General features: G+C 42.2%; 1 protein-coding gene across 4 annotated transcripts in view; it reads left to right on the top strand.

Moving 5' to 3' along the window:
- Window positions 1–5,440: 5,440 nt before the first annotated feature.
- The window catches only part of LOC132889711 (calcium uniporter protein, mitochondrial-like), a 53,587-nt gene continuing 35,403 nt past the window's right edge, over window positions 5,441–23,624 (top strand). For 2 of the 4 annotated variants that reach the window (XM_060926480.1, XM_060926482.1), the window contains exon 1: window positions 5,444–5,768. In XM_060926480.1, the coding sequence (XP_060782463.1) occupies window positions 5,670–5,768 (99 nt within the window). In that variant the 5' untranslated portion in view covers window positions 5,444–5,669. Of the gene's footprint in view, window positions 5,769–23,624 lie in introns of all 4 variants that reach the window. The other 2 variants (XR_009655086.1, XM_060926481.1) reach the window with 2 other exon arrangements.

Raw genomic sequence — 23,624 nt, forward strand, 5'->3', positions numbered from 1 at the left:
TTGTCCAGGGTGTACCCCGCCTTTCGCCCGTAGTCAGCTGGGATAGGCTTCAGCTTGCCTGCGACCCTGTAGAACAGTATAAAGCGGCTAGAGATAATGAGATGAGATGAGGTCCACTGTGGCGACCCCTAACGGGCGCAGCCGAAAGAAGAAGAGGAGGAGGTGAAAACAGTCTATAGGATTCCAAATGCTCTATAAGCATTCCATTCTGTTATGAATCAGAAAAAAATGATTATAAACCACAGCACTTTTTTTTAAAAAAGTACTTTATCTACTTCAACAATGTTACACAAAGATCGAGCCACAACAGTTGTAAAGGTCACTTAATTCCACAGGATGTCAATAATGGTGGACACCGGTGAAAGTGATCACTATTATCAATACCTCACGTGACTTCTCAAACGCGCATTTAGATACAAAATGGCGACTGAGAAATGAAAGAGTATTAAACAAAGCAGGTTTTGACGAGGAGATCAAGAAATATCGGTAAATTTGATAATAAAAACATGTCCATGATCTTTCCACCATGCTTACCTGCGATCCATCTCGGGTAACGAGCTGTGTCATCATTCTGATTCAATAACAGAATGGAATGCTTATAGAGTATTTGGAATTCCATAGTGTGTTTTCACTGACGTCACCAAAACACGAAAGTCCCGGATGTGCAGCCATATTGGAGGCATTGATTTCTCTAAGGGGCGGCACGGTGGTGTAGTGGTTAGCGCTGTCGCCTCACAGCAAGAAGGTCCGGGTTTGAACCCCGTGGCCGGCGAGGGCCTTTCTGTGCGGAGTTTGCATGTTCTCTCTGTGTCCGTGTGGGTTTCCTCCGGGTGCTCCGGTTTCCCCCACAGTCCAAAGACATGCAGGTTAGGTTAACTGATGACTCTAAATTGACCGTAGGTGTGAATGGTTGTCTGTGTCTATGTGTCAGCCCTGTGATGACCTGGCGACTTGTCCAGGGTGTACCCCACCTTTCGCCCGTAGTCAGCTGGGATAGGCTCCAGCTTGCCTGCGACCCTGTAGAACAGGATAAAGCGGCTACAGATAATGAGATGAGATGATATGATTTCTCTAAACAAACAATGCTTGCATTTCACACAGGAAAAAAAAAAAAATCACAATTTTCGTAATGGCATCGGCCAAAGAAACTTGCAATAAGAAGACAGAAGCTGCTAGAAAGTATGTAGAAGGCCTAGAGCCCAGTGTAAGAGCCCGCTATCTGGAAAAACTGCAGTTAATCGATGGCCTGGAAGCATACGAAATGGGAGAGGAACTGAGTGAAGACAATGCATTGCTACCGGCTGTGACATACCCAGACATCATCTGCTACTTAATTTTTTTGCCAAGTCCATACACTGCTGAGGACAGACATCCCAAGTCTCCCGGAAGTTCCGGGAGTCTCGCGCATATTGGTAGCGGCTCCCTGATACCCTCAAATTATATACAATCTCACGGAATCTAGAACAAGCGAGCAAGCTTCATCCCGAACCGACCAGATGCAAACTTGTGTACGTCAATAGCAGGCCCACGCAGCCTGTGGTGTGGTGGCACACTATTGAGTAGGGTAGAGTGCAGTTTGGGATGCGGCCAATTTCACAACGCATATTTCCAGTTTAAGAAAAAAAAGTGTACGTGCATGCCCTCTGGTGGGTTCATATGTCAAGTCAAGTCAACTTTATTGTCAAATATGCTATACATGCTCGAGATACAGCACAGATGAAATTTCAGTCCTCTCTGACCCACGGTGCAAACAGGCAATGCAATAAATAAAAATAGAATAACTGAAATAAACAATATAAACAGTATAAACACTCTAGATAAGAAATAGACATAGACTAAACACTCATACACACACACACATATATATATATATATATATATATATATATATATATATATATATACACACACACACTACCGTTCAAAAAGTTTGGGGTCACTTTGAAATGTCCTTATTTTTGAAAGAAAAGCACTGTTCTTTTCAATGAAGATCACTTTAAACTAATCAGAAATCCACTCTATACATTGCTAATGTGGTAAATGACTATTCTAGCTGCAAATGTCTGGTTTTTGGTGCAATATCTCCATAGGTGTATAGAGGCCCATTTCCAGCAACTATCACTCCAGTGTTCTAATGGTACAATGTGTTTGCTCATTGCCTCAGAAGGCTAATGGATGATTAGAAAACCCTTGTACAATCATGTTAGCACAGCTGAAAACAGTTGAGCTCTTTAGAGAAGCTATAAAACTGACCTTCCTTTGAGCAGATTGAGTTTCTGGAGCATCACATTTGTGGGGTCGATTAAATGCTCAAAATGGCCAGAAAAATGTCTTGACTATATTTTCTATTCATTTTACAACTTATGGTGGTAAATAAAAGTGTGACTTTTCATGGAAAACACAAAATTGTCTGGGTGACCCCAAACTTTTGAACGGTAGTGTCTATATAGCAAAAGGACATAAAATAAACAGTCAAGGGCACTTGAGGTATAGCAGGTAAACATGAAATAAGCAGTATAAACAATAAACTAAGGTGAAGTAGTGCGGAATAGTGCAAATGAGCGAGGTAAAGTGAAATGTACAGTCCCTGAGTTCAGTGTGTGAATGAATGTTGAGAGTATGTATGTGTGTATGTGTGTGTGTGTGTGTGTGTTGGGGGGGGGGGGACTGTGAGGGTGACATGATGTCAGATGCTTAAGGGGGGGCAGGGGGGTGTATGCGTGTGCACGCGCTTGCAATATGGCAGTGACGGCGCGTGAGGCATGTTTTCTCCCACCTCTGCGTTCGCTGTTTGGCCAAAGCAGTGGAGAGGAGAAGAGATGAAATGGCCACCATCTTCCGAGCTCTTCTCCTGATTCAGTCAGTTAGTGCAGAGGAGCAGGAGCGTCATGGCAGAGGCAGAGTGCCCCAAGAAACGAAAATATAAGACACATTTTACATCAGACTACACAAAAGTGTACCCTTGTCTGATAAGAGTAAGGAAAAGGGAATTTTTAATTTCAGAGACCTCCCTGAAATTAATTTTGTCAGGTTGGGATGTCTGTGAGGATCTGAAGTGTTTCAAGGGACTCAAAGCCTATAACCAGATGTGCTGTGGCTGGGTCAGGGAACGAAAAGCACGGAACTTTGGTGACAAATATCTGGTGAAAGCAAAGGTGTGTACTGTGTACATTACAAGTACAGTGATATACTGTAGATCATGAGTGCACATCCCCTGTAGGCCTTCCTCAGCTGACAGCAGATGGCTTATTGTGATTTGTAACTTTAGCTTACTCTCAAGAGAACATGCAGAAGCACCATCACAGCTAGACAGTAGAAATATAGCGTCATGTTTAATTTTAAGACATTGATTAAAACTTAAAAAAACAACAACTCATACCTGATACAAAGTGAACTGAACACGCTCTTATGTTGTCCGGACTTTTGTCGGTCAGATCCTGGTTTAGTTTGACAAGCCAGAAACGACGACGCTCCTCTGACAATTTTCTGGTTTCCTCCTCCTGATTTTCAATTATTTTAGCTAATCGGTAGAAGTGCAGATGTTTCTCATGATCTGAGCGGTTGTGGCAACCCAAAACTCTGCAGTAATTCACCATTATTTGGTTAGTTTATCAAAGGCGGGGGGGGTGTCTTCCGGTTGATTAATTTGTTTTATCTGTAAGCGCTTATCCCGTGCGGGGTCGCAGGGGGCAAGCAGGAGCCTATCCCAGCTGGCCATGGGTGAGAGGCAGGGTACACCCTGGACAAGTTGCCAGCTCATCGCAGGGCTGACACACACATAGACACAAACAACCATTCACAGTCAATTTAGAGCCACCAATTAACCTAACCTGCCCTGCCTATCTTTAGACTGTGGGAGGAAACCCATGCAGACAACATCCACACAGAAAGGCCTTCGTTGGCTGCTGGGTTCAAACCCAGAACCTTCTTGCTGTGAGGCGACAGTGCTAACCACTACACCACCGTGCCGCCCTGTTGATTATCTATCCATTATCTGTAACTGCTTATCCTGTCCTACAGGGTCGCAGGCAAGCTGGAAGAATCCTGGAAGATGTTGTTAGATCTTGCAATGACAAGTTCCTTGGTCTTTGTCTCATTAATGAGAAGGCTACTGTCATGACACCATTTTGTAAGCTCCTCAATATATTGGAAATAGGTGGATTGATTGACAGCATTTTTCCCTGCTTGCATAAGGCCAACCAGTGCCATATCATCAGCATATTTGTATAAATGACAGGTAGAATTCATAATTTGCATTTCATTAGTATATAAAGAGAACAAAACAGGTGACAACACACATCCTTGGGGCGCCCCTGAATTTAGTACAACAGTGTCTGAGGAGAAGTTAGGAAAGTCCCAGCAAAAGTGAAAGGTAACATGTATAAGACAGTAGTGAAAAGAAAGAAAGCACAACTTTATTCATCACAGACTTGTGAAATTTCCTCTCTGCATTTAACCCATCTGAAGCAGTGAACACACAAATACACAGAGCAGTGGGCAGCCATGCTAACAGCTCCTGGGGAGCAGTTGGGAGTTAGATGCCTCACTCAAGAAGGCCTCAGTCCAAGGTCATCCCATATTAACCTAACCTGCATGTCTTTTGGATTGTGGGGGAAACCGGAGCACCCGGAGGAAACCCATGCAGACACGGGGAGAACATGCAAACTCCACACAGAAAGGCCCTTGCCGGCCGCTGGGTTCGAACCCAAAACCTTCTTGCTGTGAGGCGACCATGCTAACCACTACACCACCATGCCACCCTAATCTCTCGTGAGACCAGCTGTGATGTATGGATCGGAAACCGTACCCTTAACAAAGAGGCAGGAGGCAGAGTTGGAGGTGGCGGAGTTGAGGATGTTAAGGTTTGCAATAGGAGTGACAAGGTTGGACAGGATAAGGCAAGAAGGTCCGGGTTGCCGGCGAGGGCCTTTCTGTGCGAAGTTTGCATGTTCTCCCCGTGTCCGGGTGTTCCGGTTTCCCCCACAGTCCAAAGACATGCAGGTTAGGTTAACTGGTGACTCTAAATTGACCGTAGGTGCGAATGTGAGTGTGAATGGTTGTCTGTGTCTATGTGTCAGCCCTGTGATGACCTGGCGACTTGTCCAGAGTGTACCCCGCCTTTCGCCCGTAGTCAGCTGGGATAGGCTCCAGCTTGCCTGCGACCCTGTAGGACAGGATAAAGCAGCTAGAGATAATGAGATGAAATGAGATGAGATGAGAACTCTTAGGCTGTTGCAGATGTTTCCAGACAGTGTTCATCAGTGTCAGTGTTGCTTCACATAATGTTTCTGACCTAAAAGATTAAACTTTCTCTTCAGATCTGAAGCTTTTGAACCTTTTTAAAAAAGATACAGCAGTAACAACCAGGATATTGTGAAATGTTCTAACTGCATGGTCATGGGTGTGTTACACACACAGGCACTCCTTTCTGTTCACATCTCCTCCCACACACACTTCACATCTCCTCTTTCACACTCTCTTCTGTGCTGGTCTCCAGTAGGAGGATCATCAGAGGAGCAGAAACAAAAGAAATCGGTTACAAAAAAAAAAAAAAAGAAAGTCGGGGGAAAATCCTATAAACACACCGACTACACTTCCAACAGCCACGGATATACATGCATAAATGAAGACGAGATCTTGAAGTTGTGCTCCAGTTTATTTTCCCAGCCATGGCTGCTTTAAGAACGGTCTTCAGACTGAGTGGATTTTACCGCAGACTTCCACAGAGTCGTTTCGCTTTTAAAACAAGCGCAAATTCGCTGCAAACGGTAAGATATCCAGCACAAGTTCTCCATGGCTTCATCCTATATCGCGTTCTACTCGAACCGTAGTGCACTAACCTTGTAGTGGAATGCAGTATTGCGTACTAAACATAGTGCGCCTATGTAGGGAACAGGCTGCTGTTTGTAGTTCGACAGCTCGTAGTTGATACTAATGTCGCTAGTTTAGTTTTGTTTTTGGAGTTCAGTGGGCTGTTACAACGCCCCAATTCAGCTTTTATGAAATAGTAAATAAAATTAACCGTGTTATACGTTATTCCTTCGGAATTCAAACAAACAAACAAGTGCCACACTTCTGTCTTCTTTGACATTTCCTGTCTCCTGTAGTGAACTTAAGATGTTTAGCACAAGAAAAACAACACCAGGTTGTCATTATGTTGAAGAAATACATAATGTAAACTCTAGAGACTGTTGTGTGTGCAAACCTCAGGAGATCAGCAGTTTCTGAAATACTCAAACCAGTCCATCTGGCTCAAACCAACACCCATAAATAAATAAATAAGTAAATAAATAAATAAAATGCTAATCTTCTGGGATTTTCATGCTCAACGTTGTCTTTTTACACAGAATAAAGTGAGAAAAACAAGTAACATCCAGTTATTTAAGCGGCAGTTCTGATGGCGGAAACGCCTTGTTGAGAAGATGGGTCAGAGATACCTCAAATAACCACTCTTTACAAACATGGTGAGCAGAAAAGCATCTCAGAACACACAACACGTTCAGGAAGATGGGTTACAAGAGCAGACAGGCATGTCGAGTTCCATGAACAGGAACCTGAGGCTATAGTAACAAAGGATCTGGGAAACTAGGAAGTTAAAAAATGGAAAAACACCAGGCCACAAGCTCAGTAACTTGATTTGGGTGAGTCATTTCCAAACACTCCTACTGTACATGTTTGGTGAAAATGATGTGTCGTGCTAACCGTGCGATTCGTACAGTGTTCTCAGAATTCCAGATGCTCATCTTTAGTAGTCAGAACACAAGCCACAGACGAGTAACAATCCAGCCATGTTTAAGAAGTTCTTAAAAAAAAAAGTGTCTTGCTCTTCTTTTAGCCAACAAATTTGTCTGACATGGCAAGAAAGATACTTTGCATAACTGTTACAACTGAACAACTTTTTCAGTTGTTTGACATTTCCTGTCTCCTGTAGTAAACTTAAGATGTTTACCACAAGAAAGACAACACCAAGTGCACCAGAAGTGCATTATGTTGACGAAATACATAATGTAAACTCTAGAGACTGTTGTGTGTGCAAACCTCAAGAGATCAGCAGTTTCTGAAATACTCAAACCAGTCCATCTGGCTCAAACCAACACCCATAAATCTCATCTCATTATCTGTAGCCGCTTTATCCTGTTCTACAGGGTCGCAGGCAAGCTGAAGCCTATCCCAGCTGACTACGGGCGAAAGGCGGGGTACACCCTGGACAAGTCGCCAGGTCATCACAGGGCTGACACATAGGTACAGACAACCATTCACATTCACACCTACGGTCAATTTAGAGTCACCAGTTAACCTAACCTGCATGTCTTTGGACTGTGGGGGAAACCGGAGCACCCGGAGGAAACCCACGCAGACACGGGGAGAACATGCAAACTCCACACAGAAAGGCCCTCGCCGGCCACGGGGCTCGAACCCGGATCTTCTTGCTGTGAGGTGACAGCGCTAACCACTACACCACCGTGCCGCCCTAACACCCATAAATAAATAAATAAATAAATAAAATGATAATCTTCTGGGATTTTCATGCTCAACATTGTCTTTTTACACAGAATAAAGTGAAAAACAAGTAACATCCAGTTATTTAAGCGGCAGTTCTGCTGGCGGAAATGCCTTGTTGAGAAGATAGGTCAGAGATACCTCAAATAACCACTCTTTACAAACATGGTGAGCAGAAAAGCATCTCAGAACACACAACACATTCAGGGAGATGGATTACAAGAGCAGACAGCCATGTCGAGTTCCATGAACAGGAACCTGAGGCTATAGTAACAAAGGCTCTTGGGAACTAGGAAGTTAAAAATGGAAAATCGACTCAAGTTACTTGTTTTTCACTTTATTCTGTGTAAAAAGACAACGTTGAGCATGAAAATCCCAGAAGATTAGCATTTTATTTATTTATTTATTTATTTATGGGTGTTGGTTTGAGCCAGATGGACTGGTTTGAGTATTTCAGAAACTGCTGATCTCCTGAGGTTTGCACACACAACAGTCTCTAGAGTTTACATTATGTATTTCATCAACATAATGATAACTTGGTGTTGTCTTTCTTGTGGTAAACATCTTAAGTTTACTACAGGAGACAGGAAATGTCAAACAACTGAAAAAGTTGTTCAGTTGTAACAGTTATGCCAAGTATCTTTCTTGCCATGTCAGACAAATTTGTTGGCTAAAAGAAGAGCAAGACACTTTTTTTTTTTTAAAGAACTTCTTAAACATGGCTGGATTGTTACTCGTCTGTGGCTTGTGTTCTGACTAGTAAAGTTAAAGATAAGCATTAGGAATTCTGATAATACAGTACAAATCGCACGGTTAGCACGACACTCATCATTTTCACCAAACGTACAGTAGGAGTGTTTGGGAATGACTCACCCAAATCAAGTTACTGATCTTGTGGCCTGGTGTTTTTCCATTTTTAACTTCCTAGTTTCCAAGAGCCTTTGTTACTATAGCCACAGGTTCCTGTTCATGGAACTCGACATGCCTGTCTGCTCTTGTAACCCATCTTCCTGAACGTGTTGTGTGTTCTGAGATTCTTTTCTGCTCACCATGTTTATAAAGAGTGGTTATTTGAGGTATCTCTGACCTATCTTCTCAACAAGGCATTTCCGCCAGCAGAACTGCCGCTTAAATAACTGGATGTTACTTGTTTTTCACTTTATTCTGTGTAAAAAGACAATGTTGAGCATGAAAATCCCAGAAGATTAGCATTTTATTTATTTATTTTAGAAATAGGGGCGGCACGGTGGTGTAGTGGTTAGCGCTGTCGCCTCACAGCAAGAAGGTCCTGGGTTTGTGTCCCGGGGCCGGCGAGGGCCTTTCTGTGCGGAGTTTGCATGTTCTCCCCGTGTCTGCGTGGGTTTCCTCCGGGTGCTCCGGTTTCCCCCACAGTCCAAAGACATGCAGGTTAGGTTAACTGGTGACTCTAAATTGACCGTAGGTGTGAATGTGAGTGTGAATGGTTGTCTGTGTCTATGTGTCAGCCCTGTGATGACCTGGCGACTTGTCCAGGGTGTACCCCGCCTTTCGCCCATAGTCAGCTGGGATAGGCTCCAGCTTGCCTGCGACCCTGTAGAAGGATAAAGCGGCTAGAGATAATGAGATGAGATTTTAGAAATAGTGGTATCTGGCACTAAGACCATATCCATCCATTATCTGTAGCCGCTTATCCTGTCCTACAGGGTCGCAGGCAAGCTGGAGCCTATCCCAGCTGACTATGGGTGAGAGGCGGGGTACACCCTGGACAAGTCGCCAGGTTATCGCAGGGCTGACACAGAGACAAACAACCATTCACACCTACGGTCAATTTAGAGCCACCAGTTAACCTAACCTGCATGTCTTTGGACTGTGAAGGAAACCAGAGCAAATCCATGCAGAAACTGGGAGAACATGCAAACTCCACACAGAAAGGCCCTCACCAGCCACCGGGTTCGAACCCAGGACCTTCTTGCTTTGAGGCGACAGTGCTAACCATTACACCATCGTGCCGCCCGCAGTCAATATCTTTACAGAATGCATACTTTATGCATACTTATAATAATGTATTATTCCCAGGAAGTATATTTTTAGGTTGTTCATCGATTTGTCAAGCCATGCGTCCGTCTGAGACGCTCGTTAGCGTCATAATATTTCAAAACCATGTGGTTAAACGTTTGGTTCATATGGAATTTTCATTGTAACCAGCAGATGAGCTGATTAGATTTTGGAATTGACCATAACAGGGTCAAAGTCACAGCAAGGTCAAATGTCTGAAATAGTTGTTGTTCAATAACCTCCTTCCTTTATGTCATCCAGAGATGCTACTTATATATTCATGTTTTGGAAGTTAAGGTCCAGTTTTTGGGTATCTACGTTTTTTGCCATCAGTCCTTCTGTGTGTCTGAAATTCTCATTAACATGATATCTCAAGGACAAGTGGTTGAATGTTTGTTGGATTTATGTAAAATCACTGGCCACATTATTAGTTACTCCCATACGTCTGCTGTTTTATGCAGTTCTCTAATCAGCCGATCCCTTGACAGCAGCACAGTGTATAAAATCATGCAGATACAAATCAAGAGCTTCAGTTATTAATGTTCACTTCAAACATCAGAATGGGAAAAATTGTGATCTCAAACTAAGTGTGACTTTCACTGTGGCATGGGTGTTGGTTTGAGCCAGATGGACTGGTTTGAGTATTTCAGAAACTGCTGATCTCCTGAGGTTTGCACACACAACAGTCTCTAGAGTTTACACAGACAATGGTGCGAAAAACAAAAAAACATTGAGTGAGTGACAGTTCTGTGGGTGGAATTGTCTTGTTGATAAGAGAGGTCAGATGAAAAGGGCAGATTGGTTTGAGCTGCCAGGAAGAATAGTACAGAGTAATTCATAGCAACCCTTTACAACCATGGTGAGCAGAAAAGCATCTCAGCATGCAATAGCAGAAGATCACATTGGGTTCCACTCCTGCAGCCAAGAATAGGGATCTTAGAATCAAGAACAAGTTCCTATTAAAGTGGCCGGTGAGTGGAGAATTGTCATAGTAATCAGCAGATGGACTGGTTAGATATTAGAACTGATCCAAGCAGTTAAGGTTAAATGTTTGAAATATTCTGAAAATATACTTCAAACAGAAAGCAAGCTATTGGAGAAAAACTATTTCCAACATACAAATTTGTGACGTGAAGGATCGGACTTGTTTTCAGCTGAGACGTCCCAGTTGATGTCGTTGCCATCGAGGTTTACTTGTTGTCGACATTATACACAAGACTCATTATTTACAGTTTTTTTTTTTTTTAAAGTGGAACACTACTGGAAATATCTTCGAGAAACATGATGTAAGATTTTTGTCATTACCTAATGTGGCTGAGGTAACTCTCTTGGCATTTTTCCACAAAACAACTTAATGTTTTGTACAACTGTGGTGTACAAGCACTTAGTATATTCTGGTATATTTGTTTTGTTTGTCCTGTCCGGTTCTTTTGTGCCTGTAATCCTTCACATTGCCTGTTAATGCCAACATGACTTCTGAAAGCATGGGCCAGCGTTCACAGACAGTAAGCTCATCACAGATACGTGTTAAGGCACATTTTGCCTGTAGGCCTTGCGGTCACACCCGGTTTTCACATTCGATTGTGCTGGTGGAAAAACTCTACAGAGACTGTGGGCTTGTATTTCATCTGAGGTATTACAGTAGGTGTGGGCATCAGTAGCCAAGATTCACTTCCATCCCTATGCTTCCTGCGTGTTTAGCTGCTTCGAGTTTATATTACGTTTGAATGCTTTAGTTGTTTTGTGATACCTGCATTGCAAATGATTACTAAAGATCCAAGTGATCATTCTTGTCTCAGAGAAAACGTCAGGTTATCAATTTTTATGCCTCCTCCATTAAGTGGTGGAGGCACTATGTTTTCAGGTTGTCTGTCTGTCCATCCAGCTGTCCATGTGTCTGTCTGAGGCTACGTTTACATTAGACCGTATCTGTCTCGTTTTCTTCGCGGATGCACTGTCCGTTTACATTAAGCCCCCTGGAAAAGCCAGGAAACGGGAATCCGCCAGCGTCCACGTATTCAATCCAGATCGTGTCAGCTCCGGTGCTGTGTAAACATTGAGAATACGCGAATACGCTGTGCTGAGCTCTAGCTGGCGTCTCATTGGACAACGTCACTGTGACATCCACCTTCCTGATTCGCTGGCGTTGGTCATGTGAGGCGACTGCTGAAAAACGGCGCGGACTTCCGCCTTGTATCACCTTTCATTAAAGAGTATAAAAGTATGAAAATACTGCAAATCACACACGGACTGGCCATCGGGAGTAGCGGGAGTTTTCCCGGTGGTTCAGTGTGGGCCGGCGGAGAAAAAAAAAAAAAAACAGTTGCGCGCTGGCCTTTAATATGATAAGCAATGTTAACAGTTTCTTAAAGAAACTGTTAACATTGCTTATCATATTAAAGGCCAGCGCGCAACTGTAATAAGCAATGTTAACAGTTTCTTAAAGAAACTGTTAACATTGCTTATCATATTAAAGGCCAGCGCGCAACTGTTTTTTTTTTTTTTTTTTCTCCGCTGCCCCACACTGAACCACCGGCCCACCGGGAAAACTCCCGCTGGCCAGTCTGTGTGTGCTGCAAATACTGATGCAAATACTGCCCATTGTGTAGTTATGATTGTCTTTAGGCTTGCCATCCTTCCACTTGCAAGTAATAAGTGATATGCGCTGGAATCACACACACAGCGGCTCAGTCCCGAATCGTGGCTTGTGCACTTCACTCGCACGCTGTGTGAGCTGCGCAGGGCCGGAGTGCGCACCCTCCAGAGGGCACACGCTGTTCAGGGCGGAGTGATTTGGAGCGCAGGATTCCTGCGGAGCCGAGCGTATCCGTGTATTAGGCTTGCCATCCTTCTACTTGCAAGTGGTGAGCCTTGCGCATGCCCTAAATGCACTGGGATCATGTTACGCGCCGTCTGAAATGCACTGGGATCATGTTACGCGCCGTCTAAAGTCATGTGATTAGCGTATCCGCGTATTGGCGTTGCTGTGTGCACGGCTAATGGTTTTAGTGTAAATGCGAATCGTTTTAAGAACGTTAATCTGATGATCCGCTGATTCGACGTAATGTAAACGTAGCCTGAGATTCTCATTAGAACGAGTGGTTGAATATTTGTGGGATTAATATGGAATCATCATTCATCGTCATTGTTTGTATGAACCGACCAGGAGTCACAGTGGGAGGTCGGGGTGAGAGAGCCAGTTGATAGTGGGGCCATCAAGAGTCTTTAGCCCCAGGATACTGTTGGAGGCATCGAAGACAGGACAGGCTTTGAGTAGATGGCTCACAGATTGAGGGGGCGCCACAGGAGCAGTTCTCAGAAGCTGCTGTGCCAATGGTGTGGAGGAAGGCCTGAGTTTTCCCCAACTGGTGCAGAGACGGTTCAGCCTAACCCAGGCAGGGCATGGAAGGGAGTGCCCAGCAGGCTTAGTGGAGGGCTCAGGGGTGGAATTGGTACCCTCCCATTCCTTGCGCCACTGATCCATGACCCAATCGGGGGTGAGGGGGATGCTGTTCTCAAGCTCTGCAGCACATACAGCAAAGTGCTATGGAATCATCATTGTAACCAGCAGATGAACTGATTAGATTTTGGAATTGTTCCAAGCAAGATCAAGGTCAAATGTCCAAAATATTTTTTATTCAATAAATTTCTTTCTGGGCGGTATGGTGGTGTAGTGGTTAGCGCTGTCGCCTCACAGCAAGAAGGTCCGGGTTCGAGCCCCGTGGCCGGCGAGGGCCTTTCTGTGCGGAGGTTGCATGTTCTCCCCGTGTCCGCGTGGGTTTCCTCCGGGTGCTCCGGTTTCCCCCACAGTCCAAAGACATGCAGGTTAGGTTAACTGGTGACTCTAAATTGAGCGTAGGTGTGAATGTGAGTGTGAATGGTTGTCTGTGTCTATGTGTCAGCCCTGTGATGACCTGGCGACTTGTCCAGGGTGTACCCCGCCTTTCACCCATAGTCAGCTGGGATAGGCTCCAGCTTGCCTGCAACCCTGTAGAACAGGATAAAGCGGCTAGAGATAATGAGATGAGATTTCTTTCTATTTGAAATATATTTTAAGCTCACTTCTGGCATACAAATTCCTAACAAGAAGGACTAGACTTGTTTGTCACTAAAGCAAACCTGTTGATGCTGTTGGAATGGCATTCTAGAGCTAGCAGGTCTTTTTATGACGTTTATGCATATTTAGGCTTGTGTTCATCGTGTTGTATTCACAATACAATTTCATTTCATAGATCGCATTTCCATTATGGGTCGTGGGGGAGCTGGAGGCGGGATCCATCCTGGATGGGTTGCCAATCCATCGCAGAGCATTCAACAGCTCCCAACTATGGGAACTTTAGAGTAGACCCTTGACTTAATCTGCATGTCTTTGGACTTTGAGGAAACCAGAGCACCCATAGGAAACCCACACAGGCATAAGGACAACATGTCAACTCCACACAGAAAGGCCCCAGTTGTCTGCAGGGCTCAAACCCAGCACCTTCTTGCTATAAGGTGACAGTGCTAACCACACAGTTATGAACACAGTTATGTTGAACATTCAGGAAAAAGCAAACAGATTGATGAGGATATTGTTATGTTGCCATCTGTTTGCTTTTTCCTGAATGTTTAACATAACTTTGTGTTCATAATATGTTATGATAGCATCAATAAAGAATTGTTGTTTGGTATTGAATGTTTTTTTTTTTTTTTAGATTCTTGTAGCTCTTGTCAAGAATTTCAAAGATCCTTGAAGACCTTGAAAAGAACTTTGAAGATCTTGGCAAGAAAACTGAAGATCCTTGGAGATCTTGTCAAGAATTTAAAGATCTTGACAAGAATTCTAAAGATCCTTGAAGATCTTGAAAAGAACTTTGAAGATCCTTGTAGAACCTTGAAAATCTTGGCAGGAAAATTGAAGATCTTGGCAAGACGTTAAAATATCTTTGTAGATCCTTGAAGATCTCTTGAGGATCTTTGAGATACTCAACAGGATCCTCAAAGACCCTCACAAAGAATTTTACAGGTCCCTCAAGATCCTTGAAAGATTTTCACCAGGGGTGGCTCTTAGCCACTTCAGTGTTACCAAAGGATACCAAAGGAAAATAATCAACTCGGCAAAAGTATTAACATAGTGCCTACCATTTTGCAAATGAGTCTGCACAGATCAACCAGCGGTCCAGGAAATAGATTGTTCTGTCGATGCTACATTCTATAAGGCTTTTCCAGCATGTGCTTGATGTCACAGTGATGTCTCAGAGTTGAATTTGGGGACATGCAGGATATTAGAAGACTCTAATCAGCCAGATGGGAGCTGTTTATTCGCCATAAACTGTCTAAGCAGATTGATTTGTTTTACCATGTGCTAATTAAATGGAGTGTGCAGTTAATGTTGGTGAATGAATAATTTACGGAGGCATTTTGATCGGCTTCAAGTGCACTTTTTTCTCATTAATTTCACATCATCTTGTACAAAAACTGCAGTATTGCAAAGCATTGCTTAAGACTAGAGATTAGGTTTAAGGGAACCTGGACGTTAAAACAGCCTAGTATTTCATTCCAGAGACTTTTTTTCCTTCAGTACAAATGTCCTTGTTCTTGGTTTGCTCCTGCGGAAAATTGCTACTCTTGCTGCAGTATTGCAAATTTAATAATCTCATATCTCACTCAGATGACACCTATGAGATTTCCCTCTTGGTCTATTACCTCTGCTACCTAGATAGAAATATGGGAACAATATGTCTGAAATCATCTTTGCACTTCTTCAAAATCATGTTTGGAGTAGACATCATGAAATCATATACTGTATATTTAGGCTATTATTTGCAGAAAGTGCCCAAACCATACAGAGAAAAATATGCAGCAGAAGAAAGTAAAAAGTACAAGCTAACTGTATGTTATTACACAAAGGACCAACACATAGAAATCATTCTGGACATTTTCCTGTAAAAATCAACACTTAAAAAAATGAATATCAATTCACCTACAAAGGCATTACAACTAAAATAATGCAAATTACAGATTTTTAGTATAGCAGTACACTCACCGGCCACTTTAATAGGAACTTGTTCTTGATTCTAAGATCCCTGTTCTTGGCTTCAGGAGTGGAACCCAATGTGGTCTTCTGCTGTTGCATGCTGAGATGCTTTTCTGCTCACCACGGTTGTAAAGAGTTGCTATATCCTTCCTGGCAGCTCAAACCAACCTGGCCATTTTCCTCTGACCTCTCTTATTAACAAGGCATTTGTTTCCACCCACAGAACTGTCGCTCACTCAATGTTTTTTGTTTTTCGCACCAAAATCTAGAGACTGTTGTGTGTGAAAACCCCAGGAGATCAGCAGTTTCTGAAATACTCAAACCAATCCATTTGGCTCAAACCAACACCCATGCCACAATGAAAGTCACACTTAGTTTGAGATCGCAATTTTTCCCATTCTGATGCTTGAAGTGAACATTAATAACTGAAGCTCTTGATTTGTATCTGCATGATTTGATGCATTGTGCTGCTGTCAAGGGATTGGCTGATTGGATAACTGCATAAAGCAGCAGGTGGATGGGTGGGTGTCGATTGTTAATTGGCAGAATTTTGATGTCCATGTTTTTGCCTAGACCGTCTTGGACAAAACCTTAGCTAACATATTGTAATAGCGTACAGCCAACTAGTTAGTGAGTTAATACAGACTAAGGGAAATGAATTCCCAAGTTGTAGAGGGAATAACTGTATACTTTTTAATGTAGCACATTGTGTTTGTGACCTTGAGGAATAATAATAATAATAATAATAATAATAATAATAATAAAAGCATTGCAAATGTTTCAGCTAGGTGCTGTTGTGTTCACGTCTTCCATCACATTCCAAAGATGTAATTCGTGTCTGATTAGCATTTTTATTGTCTCTTGATCTGTTTAATTATGAGGTAATTGGTTCTGAGACCATTTTCTGTCCATCACTGCCATGCATGCCAATTGTTCCAGTAGTGACTAGGTAGTATAAATTGTACTTCTGCCAACCAGATTGCACTTTGGCTCATGTGTCGTGTGGCAGACTTGCAGTCAGATCAGCTGTACTGTAATTGGAGCATCAGCACACACTGCTCCACCTTGACACGCATTATATTTAAACAAAGATACCAAATGAAAACGTTTGTTTTGTGACAGTTAGTAGGGAGTATTTGTTTTTCACGTTTTCTTTCTGGTTGTTAAACCTGCTTGTCCACTGGGCAACTCCTATGTTATCAGCAACAACTTGAGTGAAAAGTAGACTCTTGGAAATATTTACATGAATTTCTTAGTATTTTTGGTAAGTCACCATTTTGCTTTAACGACAGCGTGCATGTCCAGCTGACATGAACTCCATAATTTGTGTAAAACCTGATGATCCATGTTAGACGATGGCCTAATGGTTAGAGAAGCGGCTTTGGGACCAAAAGGTTGCTGGTTGATTCCCTGGACCAGTAGGAATGGCTGAAGTGCCCTTGAGCAAGGTTCAGGTTGAGAGTATGCCATGCGCATTCTGGCTGCCACTTCTCACTGAAGCTTTTTCTTTTACCTTGCCTAGGACGGAGTCCACCAGGGGGCGAGGTATTGTTTTCGGTGGGGTTTCTAATTGTAAAGTGACCTTGGGTGTGAGAAAGGCGCTATATAAATTGAAATTATTATTATTGTCACACCAGGTCTTTGCATTTCTGGAGACTCTTCTGAGTGTATTGTCAATACGTATGTCTCATCTCATCTCATTACCTCTAGCCGCTTTATCCTGTTCTACAGGGTCACAGGCAAGCTGGAGCCTATCTCAGCTGACTATGGGCGAAAGGCGGGGTACACCCTGGACAAGTCGCCGGGTCATCACAGGGCTGACACACTCACATTCACACCTACGGTCAATTTAGAGTGACCAGTTAACCTAACCTGCATGTCTTTGGACTGTGGGGGAAACCGGAGCACCCGGAGGAAACCCACGCGGACACGGGGAGAACATGCAAACTCCACACAGAAAGGCCCTCGCTGGTCACGGGGCTCGAACCCGGACCTTCTTGCTGTGAGGTGACAGCGCTAACCACTACACCACTGTGCTGCCCAGACACCACCATATACTGGAAATAATCATTTTCTACATTGAAAGTGCTAGAAAAATGTCTTAATCTCATTTCGTCAGAAACATACTTGTCAAGAGGTTCTCACTTATCCAAGTAATCATAAACCATAGATGCTAAAGAAGGCAAGTGGACTTGCTTGAAATTCTTGAAGACATTTCACCTCTCATCCGAAAGGCTTCTTCAGTTCTGTCTGACTAGTGGGGAGTTCCAGGTGTTTATCCTCTAGTGGACCAAAAAAAAAAAAACCACCTACAAGATGACTGAGAAGGTCAACAACCCATGTGATTTCAACAACTCTCCTTAGGGTTGCTGTTGGTCCACTAGAGCTGGGGTTCTCAACCTTTTCTGCGTCGAGGCTCACCTATTCATATTTGTACCGAGTCGGGGCCCATTAAAAAAAGAGCCCCAATTATTTTGGCTCATCTATTCTATTAGAATCTAATAGTCTATTGTAAAGTGTATTAATGGGATGCGACATCACTCCCTGTCACAGATGGGAGCCCAGGAATTAAATAAATTAGAGATGAAAGTGTTCCGGAATTCCGGGTTTTTAGATTTTCCGCTGGATTTTTTCTGCTAATGACCCGGAAATCCGGATATTTGACAAAACTCTTGAAAACCTCTGGTTTTCCGAATGGAGAAATTTATTTTTCGGATTTTTCGCGTTCCTAGACGTGGTGTAATACTTCGCATCGTCCTTGCATGGACGCAGTCCTTAAATAGCCCAAACATAGTTCATTGATTTAAAGACAGGTGATCTTTGTTAACGGCACGCGTGCCGGAGCTCGCCTTCAGGTGCACGTGCTAAGGCGCGCAGGACTGACACCGTTCTGCGCAAGCGCAACACAATCACACTAGAAAGCATGGTCAAGCTGCCAGTGTAGTTGCAGTCTTTTTAGTTGCGAATTATGAGTATTTTCTCTTGTGTTAATAATTCGCCATGTCAAAACAAGCAAAACTTTCCTCCTTCTTTCGACGTGAAGAGAGGTAAGCAATTTATAATATATATATATATATATATATATTTTTTTTTTTCCTATCAAAGTTGCATTTTGTGGTTTCAAAGCTAAGTTTTAGTGCCGTTTCTAGAACACATCATCAAGAAAACGTGGAAGAAACAGCAATAATGGAAGAGCTGGTTTCTAAGCTACCTAAAACTAGCAATGGTAATTATTTTTTGTTACATAATGTACTCAGGCTGCCAGTCAGTGTGTGATACACACACACACACACACACCCTATGCCCCTGATTTATATGAGAAATTTGGTATTCATTGGTGTGTTTAAATTTACAGACAATACAAACTAATGTAAACAATTGGCTTCAACTCGCGTAAATATGAATTGGGAATGTTTAGTTCACTTTAGCTTATGCAAACGCACAACTCTACTAAAAGATTGATAAACGAGGCTCAACGTCCCCAACACTGAAAGCTGAAAGCTTTAGAAACTCTAACAGACCTTTACTTTTTAACAGGACTGTTTTGGGATTTTGCTGAGTTTACCTTCAACTGTCTGATTTTTTTCAAAGTAATGAACTGTGTAGGCAGGAAAATCACCGCGTTTTCTAAATGCGCTCCTGAAAATGACTCATTAACTAGGGGAATTAAATTTGATGTTTTTTGACATGTTAATCATTAATGTACACGAAAGAAAAAAGCTTAAAAGTTATAACTTGTTTTAGTGAAAATAAGTACTAGAATGCAGGGTTTTGCGTGTTATTAAAATATTTTCGGGGGATGTTGCCCCGCCCCCCCATTTCAGGTTTTTTTCCTTTGCTCCACTTTCATCTCTAAATAAATGCAATAAAAGAAAACTTTCTTTAATTATAGGTATTGTATTTAAAACTGTACGGATGTGCCAGAAGCCAACATAAAACCATGCATGCAGGTCATTCTCAGTCAAAAGGGATTAATGATCCAAAAGTGGAGTCTGGTCCATTAACACAAGAACTTAGTGTCATGTTTGTGTACAGCAAACAAGCAAGTTATTAAAACCAAGAAGTACTGTACACTTAAAAGAAGTGGATAGAGAAACCACTCAATGGGATGAGATCCTTACACGCTAACAAAGAAGGATTTTTCCTATGATAGAAAAATTTACTCGCTAAATTTGACATTAATAGAATAAATTTTGATCCTGTTGTCGCTGTAACTAAATACAAAGACAATAGTTATGCATACTATTAATTAACTTAATGTGAAGATAATTAACAGATAATCAACAGATTTTAAGGTTTTTTTTTTAAGATTGTGTATATTTTTAGTCCTTTTGTATTTATAATTATTTGTAACTGTACGTGCACGACCCCACCAGCTCTGCTGATCAACTTATCGAGTTTAAATAAAGTCATTCATTCATTATGAGCTGGAAAATTATCCATCTGTTGAGTTCCCCGACATCTCAAACTACCTGGTGCTGCAGACATTGTTCTACACGGACAAACAGATGAAAACCTGGAAAAGCATACCCGTAAAGGAATACAACTTTTTATATGTGGCTGGGTTAAAGATCTGGGGATCAGGACACTACAAGATAAATCCTGTATTGTTTTTTCTGGGTAAGGAGGAATTTCTGGGCTTTGTATGCGTCTTTGCGATGGTTGCTAGGACGCTAGAGGTTTTAGTATTGGGTGTAAACAAACCACAGCTGTTTGATTTTCAATCCTCCTTGCTCTTCTCTTGCAGCAGGCATCACAAATCCATATAATTTACCCACAAATGTATTTATTTATTCTGCCCTGTGTGTGCGTGTGTGCACGTGTGCGGGGGTTAAATGCAAAGGAGGAATGTGACAATAATAAAGACCTGTTCTTCTTAATTTACCCACAAATGTATTTATTCCACTTGAAAAGTGCATGTCAAACCAGCTACCGGATTTGGGACACTACGACATCCTGAACTATTTAGTATTTGTCTTCAAACTTGAAAAAACTTCTTGGCCCAATAGATGGCGCTTTGTGGCCCACTAATGGGCCGGGGTCCAGTGGTTGAGAAATAGTGCACTAGGGGATAAATACCTGGAAGTCCCCACTAGTCAGACAGAATTGATGAAGTCTTTTGGATGAGACATGAAACACCTTCAAGAATTTCTCTTGACAAGCTGTACGTGACCTTCTCACTCACTCGTTTCTAATGAACACGAGAGCCTGTAGACTTGCAGCAGGAATTTTTTGGCAAATTCCTCTCCTAATGAATTTGTAGTTTGCAGATTCACCTGTCAGTGGCTGGTCTGTGTTATTATAGACAAGAAAACTGGTCATTATAATCCGTCTGCACCTGACAGCTACAGTGGGTAGCTGGAGACACTTCATTCTCTAATAGGAAGCTGTGGTGCTTTGGGGAAACAGGTAGGGAACAGCTCTTAGTCATAGTCATTAGAGGATGAGGTATGGATGTCGCAATCTGTCCAGGTCTGTCTGTGTATTTTATTTGTTCTAGCAATATGCAGTTTTTGCCCAACTTGGGGGAAACCATGGCCTAATGGTTAGAGAGGTAGTTCTGGGACCCAAAGGTTGCTGGTTTGATTCCCTGGACTAGCAGGAATGGCTGAAGTGCCCTTGAGCAAGGTACCTAACCCTCAACTGCTCTTCAGGCTGCACTGGGTATGTTGTACATTGCTTTGGATAAAAGCATCTGTTAAATGCCTGTAATGTAACTTTAAATTATTTTACAGATTTAATTCTTGAATTTCATCCTGTGTATCATCACAAGAGGAGCCTTAAGAGCTTTTACAGCCTTGATCCTCACATGGTTCCTACAGTATATGGAAGTGTTACTTACTTGTAAATTTCTCATTTGGCAAGAAAGAATATACTGGATAGACTGTAGTTTCATTATTCAGATACATTTACGCTAGATTTCAGATTTTGCTGTTAAACTGGTTGTTGCATAGATTTTATTTAATCTCGAAGCCAAAGCACAATTGGACACCTTTTAAAACCAGTCGCCAATGGGCTACTTCCACAAACATGTCTGCATTATTACCAAACCGGCACTTCTACTTCAGGCTTGTTGACTATAATGGTAAAGGTGTTACACCCTGTGCCTGCAGGAGCTCCCGAAAATGAACATTACCAACATATACGTAAGGACACTTTCGAAACTCCTTTCAGTAAGCTGCAGAAAGGTATCAGACTGTATACGCGCAGTGTATAACACTATGAATGGAAGATCGTAGAAACAAACACTCAAGCTAACATTAGCCCAATACTGTGACTTTATTGTAAGACTGATTTGAAAAAACATTAGACTTTGAGGTTTTGCTGTACTGTATGGATTCACTGTACTTCGCCAAACTATGCAACTGGAGATCTGAGATTTGCTCTATTTCAAAAAAGAAATGCATCGCAGCCCTGAGGGCAAGAAGCCTATTATCTGTTATTCTTTGTGCAATTCTACTCATCTAACATATATCAAAAAACTAGCCAGCTAATTCTAGATCACTAGTTCAGGTTCTGACTGAGGATTTAACTATAGTAGACACATTTAGCTAGCTAACTTTATTCGGCAAACATACAGTACTGTGCAAAAGTCTTAGGCAGGCTTGTAGTACTCGAGTCTGACTCGTATCCTAATTTTAAGGACTCCTGACTTGACTTGGACTTGAGCACTGATGACTTGGACTCAGACTCGTGCATTAACTGCATTGAAGACTTGTAAATTGGAGATGTGGACTCTGATTTTTTTTTTCTTTAATTTTTGTAACATGCCATAATAATTTGGCATAAGATATTTATATCTACATTTAATTTTGGTACTAATTTAATGCAAGAGTGTCACACCTGCCCGCCTTGCCATGTACATCAGACAGACTCTTGGGCGTGCTCCGGACAGTACGCACGCCAAGTGGACTCTCACGCGCGCCATAAACAACTCGCACCTGCACAGGATTAAGGCACAATCAGCGCGCCGATAGAAAAACTGTGAAAATGCATTTTCTTTACGAAGTATTGAGTTGCGTTGCTGACACATTACTGAACCTTATTTCTTTGTTTGGTTTCCTGATCCCTGATTTCCTGTTTCTTGTCTTTGATTCTGCCGAGTCTACGATAGCCTGTTTGTGCCTCGCTCGACCTATTGCCTGTTTCACTGTTTTACGATTTTGCCTGCCATTCTGGATTGTCTATCTGTTTTGACTTGTATTAATAAACACACTTTCTGTACTTGCATCCGTCTCCCAACCATCTCTGACAAAATACTTCACACTCCCTGACAAAGAGAAGCACATTCACCTGTTCATACGTCATGTTCAGGAACACGCTAATGTTAATGGTGCTAAAACAGCCACCATCACATGGTGCGGTCCGAATGTTGGACTCTGACTCGATTGGGATCAATTGTGGACTTGACTCAGACTCGACTCGACTCAATTTTTTTTTTTTTTAATGACTTGGACTTGAATACTGGGGACTTGAGACTGGACTCAGACTCGAGGTTTAGTGACTCAACTACAACACTGGTCTCAGGCCCCCTATTTTTTTTCATACAAACTTTTGTAATAGATTTCTATTTTATGACTTCTACTTTATCGAGTCAGTATAAAGAAATTTTAGAGTTCCAAAGGTTCGTTTTCCAGCACAAAATTAAATGCTACAGAAAACAATTTGTATCTGAGCAGTATATTACATAAGAGAGCCCTTTTCAGATTAAAAAGGAAAACATAATGAAGGCTACTGGGTTTTGGTGCAACATTAAGAAGCGAGTGTGACAAAGTGTCCAGAAGAACTGTGGCTGCTTCTGTAAGATGCTCAGTAAAACCTACAGCTCATTTCCTTATAAAACTGCACTCATTGTACCTTAGACTACTTTATTTATTTATTTATTTATTTATTTATTTATTTATTTTAAGCAAAGGGTTGTCTCACACCAAATATTGACTTTAATTTATGGGTGGCACGGTGGTGTAGTGGTTAACACTGTCGCCTCACAGCAAGAAGGTTCTGGGTTCGAGCCCCGTGGCCGGCGAGGGCCCTTCTGTGCGGAGTTTGCATGTTGTCTGTGTGGGTTTCCTCC

Source organism: Neoarius graeffei, chromosome 7 (genome assembly GCF_027579695.1).
Source record: "Neoarius graeffei isolate fNeoGra1 chromosome 7, fNeoGra1.pri, whole genome shotgun sequence".
Lineage (NCBI taxonomy): Eukaryota > Metazoa > Chordata > Actinopteri > Siluriformes > Ariidae > Neoarius > Neoarius graeffei.